This window comes from Chroicocephalus ridibundus, chromosome 2, assembly GCF_963924245.1.
Source record: "Chroicocephalus ridibundus chromosome 2, bChrRid1.1, whole genome shotgun sequence".
NCBI classification, from domain to species: Eukaryota; Metazoa; Chordata; class Aves; order Charadriiformes; family Laridae; genus Chroicocephalus; species Chroicocephalus ridibundus.
The window spans coordinates 38,362,737-38,373,019 of record NC_086285.1 but is presented as its reverse complement, the minus strand read 5'-3'; the positions used below and the strand labels follow the sequence as shown (position 1 = coordinate 38,373,019).

The 10,283-nt window shown below is 44.2% G+C and overlaps 1 protein-coding gene across 5 annotated transcripts in view; it reads right to left on the bottom strand.

Moving 5' to 3' along the window:
* Window positions 1–914: 914 nt before the first annotated feature.
* The window catches only part of CREB5 (cAMP responsive element binding protein 5), a 260,697-nt gene continuing 251,328 nt past the window's right edge, over window positions 915–10,283 (bottom strand). For all 5 annotated transcript variants that reach the window (XM_063325090.1, XM_063325093.1, XM_063325089.1 and 2 more), the window contains 3 exons: window positions 9,977–10,204; window positions 8,877–8,985; window positions 915–7,688 (listed from right to left, as the gene is read on the bottom strand). In XM_063325090.1, coding sequence (XP_063181160.1) covers window positions 7,525–7,688; window positions 8,877–8,985; window positions 9,977–10,204 — 501 coding nt within the window. In that variant the 3' untranslated portion in view covers window positions 915–7,524. The remainder of the gene's footprint in view (window positions 7,689–8,876; window positions 8,986–9,976; window positions 10,205–10,283) is intronic.

Genomic DNA, 10,283 nt, shown 5'->3' with positions numbered 1-10,283 from the left:
ATTTTAGGAGGGTGAACGCTCTTGGCCGGATTTAGCCTTTTGAAAACCAGGGGGAGAGCGAGCAGCAGAAGCTGTGCTGGTGCCAGGGCCTCCAAGGGAGAAGCACGGTCGTGCCACCCAGGGCTGGTCTCCTGCAGCGGGACACTGGGACCGAGGGCTTGTGGGCGGGCTGGTCCCCGTAGCTGAGGCTGCACCTCTCAGATCTCAGACCCCATCGGGTCAGGCCATCGCCGTGGGACTGCCAGCAAGGTCATCAAGTTGCCTCAATCTAAAGTTGGCTTTCCCGCTGGGGAGATGGGTTCATCCTGACTAACTTTAGATTACAGTTTACGCATTATTGTGCCAAGGTCTGTATTGGACCAATTTATAGTGAGAAATGAGGCTGGCAAGATAACAGGGGCATCACAATTAGAGCTAATTAGCCCAGCAGGAAATCCATTTCCAGGCAGCTTTTGGCAAGAGGCAAGGTTGGCGGGATAACAAGCATAGAGTGTATTTTGATATAAGCACACTCCAGCTGCAAGGAAAAGTAAAATAACAGCTTGTCTCATCCTTATGCGGAGGCCTCACGTCAGGCTCCACCACGTAAGTCTTTTTGTTTGAGGCTTTGCAGCCTCCCTGCTTGGAAAAGGTTCAGAGAACTTGTTCTTGCAAAGTCGCCACGGCTGCCGAAGGGCAAAGGTGGGCTGTAAGGTCCGCGCAGCCCCTCGCTCCTGTGGCCAGACAGGAGGATGCCCAGCACCGTGGTCCTCCTCCGATTTCAGGGGAGATGAGGGATTGCAGCTCAGAGTAGAAATCACTGAAGAGTAGCTTGGTTTAATTGCAGGAGTTATCCGTACTGTAAAATCTCCGGGGTATAGACACAGCCAAACTACTGGAACTATTTGTATTTGAGTGCTTTATTATATTGGAATTGCAGTGATATTATTAACATTTGTACAAATGCACAAAATTCCTGTCTCTTCTAGCTAGAAAGAGATGTAAAAATCTGACCTAGTTGAACAGTCTCAATGAACTCATTGTCCATTTGTAACAATAATGGGTTCACAATGCAACAAAAAGCTTAACATAAATTTAAACATATTAAATGCTGCAGCAAGTATTTACACTTATGTACCAAAAAAAAAAAAAAAAAAAAAAATTATCTCCCTCCGGTAAGGAAGGTGGTTGCTTTACAGAATAAAACAAACAGACAAACAAACACAAAACCTTTGCATACAATACAAACAACCTCAAGCCCAAAACTTACTGTGACAGCACCTTTTTTTTAATATAATATATATATATATTTATATATAGACTTCGATAGTTTAGGCTTACTCCAAGCAGTGCTAAAAGTTCCTTAAAACCGGGACAACGGCAATAGTCCGAAGAAGCCACGTTCAGCGATGAGCGCTACCCAGTGTCTGAACGGAGCTGTTAGAGAGAGGGGTACAGAGCTCATGGCCGGGGACTGGGAAACGCTTGGGTCCCAATGATAAAGTCCTTGGCAAAACTCTCAGTGGCCATTATTCTTATTCGGAAGAGCGAATACAGCTTCCGTGCAAAATAGTTTTTCTGGTGGAAGCACGGTAAAGGTTGTCTCTGACAGGGATCTCTGTGCAATCTCTGCTCCAAGGGATGGGGGAAAAAATTCTCTGGAATTTCCTAAATTCCAGCAAGGAAAACATTTCCCTTGAAATGCCCTATCAGCCCTCCCGCCTCCCGCACTTCCTGACACTGCTGCAGTTTCTGCAAAGCCAGAAGGAGCTTTCAGTCTTCATTCAGAAGGTTGTCGCGCAGATTTTTTAGTCAAAAAAAAGAGGTTTGGGTCTAAGAGTCTCACGGCACCAGATGGCACGTTCTTACCGTGGGCTCTGGGAACAGTTCCACCAGGTGAAACTCAACATAGCTAACACTTAATTTACATAAATAGAGAACTGGAGATCCTGAATCCCAGGTATTACATATTGGTCTAAATATAGCGAGTTGCTATTATTGATTCCAGTCCAAGGAGGGCCTGGGAAAGGATCAGTTTTCCACTTAGAGAATCAATCTTCTCTGTGAGTGTATGTGAATGCTGACATTTTTGGCCTCATGCAGTTTAGGATTTGCTATAAAGCCGTTTTGAAAGCTATGGAAACCCAATAATGGTAAGCAATTTAGCTCTTAAGTGTAAAGCCACTGATAAAGCTGAGATAACTGTAAGCTCTGAAAAAAAAAAAAAAAGGTTATGGATGTAAGCAGTCTCTTTTGTCTTTGCAGTAAGATGATTATTTCAGATGATGAAAAATTGAACAATTTTTTTTTTTTTGGTGTTCAGATCACGTGAGATTTTATTGCTTTTGTTTGTCCTTAGAAGTTTTTAGTCTCTTTTCTTATTTTTTTTTTTAAAGGTGCTGTCCCTAGTCAAGTTATAAGGCAACATATTTTATTGATTCAGAACGCTAATACATAGTATGGCCACTGTTATCACTGCAGCTTCGCAGCTACCGTGGGTTGGACAACAGTCAAAGTGCACGACAATGCACAACAGAGCCAGTCTCCCGACCTTACGATATACAGGACACTTTGGTTCTCAGGATGAGAGATTATAAACGTAGCTTAGATGCTGCCTCACACACTTTGCATAATAAAACATTTATATGCTGTCATGAAGAGGGTGTAAAGTCTTAAGTCACACTGCAGACTGGCTGTTCTCAGCTTCTCCGTTCGGGCAGGTGTGAGAGACAAGTTGTAGATATGCCACCAGTGAAAGCATATAAATGTGTCTGGTGCAAACGTTTTACAAGAGTATTTATAAATGATTCAACAAGGGAGAGCAAGAAAGAGAGTGAGAGCTAAAGTGCAATTTTAAAATAATATAAATAATTGAAACGTAGAAATAAGATACTAATTAGTTGTAACTGGTTTTGTTTTATAGGCACAGTTTAGTTTTTATGTCTACAGATCAATCTTTTTCTCTTCTTCCCCCTCCAGTAATTTTCTCTGACGTATAATGGAGTTTCAATGGTCTAAATCTAAGGAACACTGCTTAGTAAGAGGACAGAAGAGGCAATGATAAGGCAGTATAGTGCAACTCACTATGTGATATTAGAAAAGAAACAAGGATGGGGTTAGGTCTTTCATGGTGATGTATAAAATCAGCCTTAAAAAAAAAAAAAAGGAGGAAAAAAAAGACAGGCTTTCCAGTTCTATGTTGACCCGTGCTTTCTGAAATGAGAGAGCACATTTTCCAATACAAAGGAAACAACTGAAGGTTTGTAATTTGTTTTGTTGTCACCAAAAAAAAAAAAAAGGAGAAAAAAAAAAAAGCAGATGCTGCTTTAAGGAAAACATTTAATTCTAGGAATTTCTGTACAACTGACCTCAGCAAGCTTTTCCATCTTAGATGGATGACTTCTGCTTGAGACCCTGAAAGATTAAGATGCACACACACCTAGAGTAGTTTATTGCAAAACTAATATTGTAACTTAAAAAAACCAAACAGATTCTGTACAAGAATACTGTTCAAATGGAATGTGTTAAAATAACATTTATTAATAAATACTTTATAAAATTCTATGCGAATACTAAATTAATAGATTCCTGTTTTAAAATTGCTTTGGTCCTCATGAATTTTCATAAATTCACTCTATACGCTTTTTTTCTTAAAAAAAGGTATTAGCTGCTAAAAAGCACATTTTGCCTAAACTAAAAGGCTAGTTTTCGACACTAAATATTGTTGCTTAAAAAAATATGAATCCTCCAAAGTTGGGCATTTAACAACAGTTATAGCTGGCTTGTTAGTTGACGGGACAGAGTCAGTTAACACACTAAATCCACACGCACTGAGGCACTGAACCATTGACTTTCCACTATTCAGAAGATGGGCAGCACACATTTAGCTTCGTAGCAGGAATTAACTCCCAACAGCGTGAAATTCTCCATAAATCATCATCATCATCATCGTCATCGTCGTCGTCGTCGTCCTTATAAAACACACCATGATAGCACACAAACTACTTGTCTCCCACAGGCAGCGTTACGAATATGGCTTGCATAAATGGACTCGGGGAAGGTGGGGTGGTGGGGGGGAACTGGGGGTGAAGGAACCGGATCACAGCATCCTTTCTTTCCGATCAAAGTATTGCAGTTGTCCGTGGCTGAGATTTCCAACGTGCTCTTCCGACATCGCGCGAGGAGAGGTGCCGGTCGTGGAAATACCTCCTCTGCCCTGGCAGTGCCTGGCGGAGCGGGCAAGGGAAGTGGTCCGGAGTCATCTGCCGGCGGCGGGACGGGGCACGGAGCCCGGCCAGCCCTGGCGAGCAGCTGGATTTGCGAGGCAGGAGGAAAAGCGGAGCCCGTCGCCAGTAGTAGCTCGTGGAAAAGCAGGATTTCTCCTCGACGGAAAGAGCCTGGGAAGTGCATTTAGAGGGACGTGCTTAGGAAGAGGCCGCAGCCACCGCGGCAGAGGGACATCCCGGGGACAGAGGGGCAGGGGCTTCTCCCGCAGCCCTTGCTCAGGCCGCCCCCGGTGCCCGGCCGGACCGGCAGCTTGAGGAAAGGCTGCCGGATCACTCCCCTGGAAAACAAGAGCGTTTTAATGTGGAAGCAAATCTGATGAATGATATAAGGTGCCTGGTACGGTTGGTCCTTTTACCAATGATATAGCCGATAGAAATATGCTGCGTGTTGTCTTGGCCTGTGAACCTGCGACAGAGTTACAAGAAGCAATAGCAAATAGCTTTTCATCCTTTACTTATTTCCACATCACTAGCAAGGATTATACCTAAAGGCCAATAGTATAGAGAGGAGACATTTCATTGTAATTACACATTTAGGCCAACATGTGTGGTTGGCTTGCCTAGTTAGCATTAAAAAAAGAAATAATTGAGCTATATATAATACACATCAGTCAAACTGTCAAGTTGCTGAATTTTAACAAAACTTAGGCAAGGTTTTTGTATTTTTTTGCTTTTTTTTTTTTTTCTTTTTAATGTAGAGGCTTTCAGTTTAACAGCTAAATATTTTAATTGAGGAGACTGAATAAAATGAAGCTAAACCGTAATTCTAGTGCAGTGTAGCTCAACCGGGTATTCTAACATTACCAAAAACTTTGATTTTTATTTTTTAATGTATTTAAGTGCTACCCGTGTAGAGGGAAAGTTTTTTAAATTAACCCTGCGATGGCATTTTCTTTTTCATGGTGAACGATGAAATTCAGACACAGGGGAAATGCTTATTTGGGCTTTTTTACATAGTGGATACTCAGCTGGAACATTTTGCTCGACTGCATATTTGAAAAAAGTTCCCTTGGGAGCCGTGGTGAAGCAAAACCATTTATCTATTACAACTGGAGGTTAAAAAAAATTATAGATTCAGTATTTAAAACACTTTAAAAGTATATGTTTGTCTAAAATATAATAGAAAATCCTTTACATTTGTATTTTTCGTAGGTTTTTTTGGTTCTTAGACTATATAATCAAGTCAAGATTTACACTGTACATTAAAAGTCTTCTTCTTTTGAATGTATTTGCATAAACAGAAAGCGAGCTGTTAAAGAATACTGATAAAAGGTTATTCACCAAGATAAGAAGTAATTCGGAAATGAACGATCCTCAGAGTTTTGCTTTCCCTTCCAGGCGGGCCCTGCTCCTTACAGTGCCTCACGCTCCGGTTGTTCCAGCTCTCCCTCCTGCACGGCGAAGAGCCACCCTTTTAAACTTCCCAACTCTTCCAAAAACCAAAGACACAACCTTCACAACTTCGCTTCAGAACAAAGTCTGTTCAGGGCTAGTGGATTTGCTGGGAACAATGTGAATTAGCTTTTGCTATTAAAGATGCAGCTCAAAATGTTTGAACATGTATCACCAGCTCGGAGCCCCCTCCCCGGGTAAGCAGCGGGAGGTTTTGCCGCTGACAGATTTGAGAGCAAAATCAGGTCCCAGTATACGGCAAAGGCAGCGTAATTAACTGGCATCATCTCCGCCTGATTTTCCCATCAATCACTGGTACCACTCCGGGATGCAAATCAGTTGTGCTGAGGGCCATGCCCAGAGTCCAAACAAAAACCTTAATTGTGGCATAAGGCTCTTTTCCAGAGCCTCTTTGCAGGCTGAATTTTATCCGGAGTGCAGTGGGGTTTGCCATTCTTGCAGCACTTTTTAGTGGCTGCATGCCTCCTAAAAATTATTTAGCGTCCTAATGAGACAGTCCCTTACCCGCGATAAACAGGCGTTAAGTGCTGTTGAAGCCAGTGAAGCTACACTGCTGTCTGCCGGCTCGGGACCGGTCCATGGATGCTTAAAGGAACGCCTGCAGAGAGCAGGTCTTTCCCTGGGAATTAAAAATGGCATTTTTCCAACTGGTCAGAACCGTTACGCTGATTTATTTCTCATTTATAGCCCATGAAACCTGAGGCTGTTAGCTTTCGTTGCTTAGAATAACACAACCGGGTTAGGGAACAGAACTTTCCTGAATTATTACACACTACAAGGTTTTTTCTATGTTAACGACTGGCAGTGCAAAAGAATTGCTGTGATTCTCAGGTGTTGCTCGCTACGCCCCTGCCGCGCCACAGAAGCTTACAGGGCTGCTAGCATCAACACAGCTGGCTCTCACTCCCGCTTCACCTGGGGCTGCGCTGCTGTCGCCTTTCGCTGTTTATTAAAAACACTAAATCAGGAGCATTTCTATTTTTTAAAAGCCAAACGCTTGGCACAGCCCAGCTGTGGGTGAAGAGCTAGTGAAAGCAGCGGCTGCGCCGACAGTTTTTAGGTGGGCTTGAAGTTTTCGCTTGTTCATCACCGTTCTTTGAGAAAAAGAGAGGGAAGCGAGAAAGCCTTGGAATGAAAAAAAAAAAAAAAAGCTGGAAAAAAAAAAAGCTGGGGAAGAACCGGGTTTGGGAAGGGGAAAAGGAAGGTGTAAGAAAAACTGGAGGAGAAAAAGGGCAGGGAAGGGGAGAGAGGAGAAGGGGGAAGGCTAGACAAAAGAGCACGCCATTTGGGCTTGATTTTGTCCTGATAGCCACATCCTATGTAACCGCTTTGAAAGAGGCTCTGAATGCAAGACGGGGTCTGCTGATAGCACAGCGCTAACTCATTTTTTATTATGCTGTCAGCAGATGCCCTCTCTCTATATTTATAGCCTAATTAGTCCTAGTTACCTACGTATGACTCTGTTTAATACTTTTCATGCCTCACGTTGGCTAACAAGCTGCAGTTTAACACAACTCTGTATTTCTGAGGCTTCAGGCTAGATTGGTGAGAAGGAAACATGACTATGTACAGAAACAGTTAGGTTTATAAACAAGTAACTGGTACCAAAAAAAAAAAACTGGAGAAAGCACCAAAGCATTTCTCAAGCTGATAGCATATTAATTGCATAACTCCCTTTTACGTAACTAAGTATAAAAGACATTTTAATAACTATAAAAATGAAAGCCAGAGTCTTTCAAGAACTGAGGAATCTTCCAGGCTTGAGTTAACGGTTGCAAATGTCCTTAGCACAGAGGACGCTTTGATACGCTACCACGCTTCCCTAGCAGTTTCTAATCAACCACTTTTAAAGGATGGGGTTGATGTCTGTTCTGTGGCTGGCGAGCTGGGTGAGAGTGGAGCTTCCCACGACGTCGCTGACGGAGGAGGAGGTCGTGATGGTGTTGTGCTGGATGACTTGCTGCTGGGAGCAAGCTGGGACCGGGCTCGCGGGAGGACTGCTCTCGGGACCTGGGAAGGGGGTGAGGGCACAGAGACAACACACATTCAATTATCCATCTGAGTGACGAGCCCAGGCTGGGTGACACTCCTGGAAAAGGGATGTACTACCACGGCAGCAATACTAACAACCTGAGGCATGCACAAGTCCCGGGATTTCAAAATACACAGTTATCCACCACTTTCCATCTGCTGATCTTTTGCATTTTTTTTGTTTTGTTTTGTTTTGTTTTTTTAAGCCAGCTTCTCTGATATCAACCTGACTTCAGGAGCTGGGACCTTGAAAAAAGTCCAAGACCTTAATGATTATGCAACCAATGTCGGAATAAAAAAATGTCTGATATCCTAAGGTCTATAAAATCAGTTGGGATGCTTAAATGCTTTATTTGCTCCAGCAGGAATCAAAATTAGAGTGCGGTGCAGTGCAGCACAGAAAATCTAATTCAAGCAACAGTTGATAGGCATGTAATGCAATTACGTATTTTTTTCTTTGAGTACTGTTAAAGAGCCAGATGCATAGTGATGCAGAGGAGACAGAAATGGGCTCTATTTTAAGAGAATGCTGCAATCTAGTAAATATTAACCCCGAGGCTCTTCTGAGCTGTTCTAGAGCCAAGCAAAGAGTTTGTCCCTAAATGCCACACTTGTAAAATGCATCGACTAGACAGAATCAATTCTACATCTCCATTTGATGAGAGTTTTTGAAAAAAAAAAATGAAAGATAAGAGTTAAAAAAAGAGTTGACAAACCTTGAAAACCTGCGCCACGCCTGGTCTGCACCACTGTCAGAGCACAGCACCATTTTCGCTGGAGGGGACTGTAATGTTTTCCTTTTTAACTTTCCTTTTGAGAGTTATTTTAAGGTGCTGGCAGTGCTGCGCCCAGGAGGACTCTTGGAGGTTTGGAGCTGTGAGGTCAAGCGGGATCCTCCAGAGGGGAGCGAGCGTCCATCCGTGTGCATCTCCTTGCGGAAGGGAGGGGTGGGGAAGGCTAGCTCTGCTGTGTGGGATGCAAACCAGGGCTTTTTTGGCTTTGAGCAGGGCTGGATAAATAAGGGCAGGAGATTGGATGGCTCGGTTGATGTTTGAGAAGACAGGTTCAAGTGAATGTATGACCAAGAAGGGGTTCTGGAGGGAAGAATTAGAAACTTGGCTTTCCTGTGAGGAGTGTGGAGACAGGGCAAACATACCAGCTACTTACTTAGATATCCTTGTGATTCTTTCTGCATAGCTGTTATCGGACAGTCTTTATGTGTTAACAATAACTGTTTCAGCTGTGCTACCTCATTTTTCAGCATGGAAACCTCGTTCTAGAAAAGAGAGAGAGGATTCGGTTTGCCACAAAGTTTAAATCAGGCTCTTCCGCAAAGTTTAAACCCAAAAACGTAGAAACCACTCCACAACTTTGGAAGGACTGAGCACAAATGCCACTTGGTGCTCGTGTGCTGGGTTTACGTTAACATTTGTCTGTGACATTATTTTATAACCTCTTCTGAAGGCAATTTGTCTTCCAGATTTGACGACATAAAGTGACAAGTGAACTAACCCTCCACAGCACGAGAGATACTTTTGTCAGTGTTTTAATCTGCTCAGGAAATGCTCTGGCTCTCTGCATCAGGATGGGGGGCCAGACCCCTGGGGGCAAACGGCAGCCAGGGCTGCTGTCACCTACAGCATGTCACCTACGGCTCCACTACAGCCGGTGCCCGGGTGCTGCTCACACCTCTGTCTTTCCGGGGAGTGCCATTACGCAGTCGTCTTTCCACCCTTGGCAGTGCACAGGCACACCTCCAGATGGGGCAGAAGTACTGTGCCCACCATAAGGAGGGGCACCACCATAAGAAGGGGTTTTATTTATCATATTCAGGGTATTTTCATCCATCCACTTCATTCTTTTCCTTACTGGTAGACTGATCTATTTACACTCCTATCTCACTGGCTTTCAATGAGGGGTTAGCTACATGCTCTGAAGAAGTCTTTTATAGCTGAGTTAATGGCACTTCCAAAAAAAAATCCCCGCAAAAAGCGGTGACAAGGAAAGAAAATAAATACATCTCCGTCTAGCAAAGGCTTCTAGATGCCAAGACAGCTTTTTCCTGGCTTATCCCACTAAAATGCAATTATTTCTTTAATTGAAGCACACACATCTTGATTAATTGACTTTGATTATGCCCGCGCTCCCGCTAGGCGCCGGCTGTGCGGGGGCAGCCCCGAAGGCGGCGAGGGCTCTCCGTCCCCGCCGTCCCCTCCGAGCACAAAGAGCCCCTCTGTGTCCTCGGGGGCGCAGACAGTGGCTCGCACCTGAAGCTGCATGTTTGTCTGGGTGAGCTCTTCTGCTTTCTTTTCCAGTGACATCACCCAGACCTTCCTCTTCTGTCTGCAGCGCGTGGCGGCGGCTCGGTTCCTTTCCAGAAATTTCCGCCTCCTCTCATCCGGGTCTTCGTCCACCACCCTCCTCCGGCGACCTCCGGTCGGCTGCGGCGGCTGTATCGTCTGCGTGGGCTGCATCTGCTGGGCTGCCGGCGAAACCTGGCGGGCAAGAAGAGGTTTGGCAGGGGGTGGTGACGGGGGGGAAAGTTATGGAGGGGGATGCTGGAAGGGGAAGGGA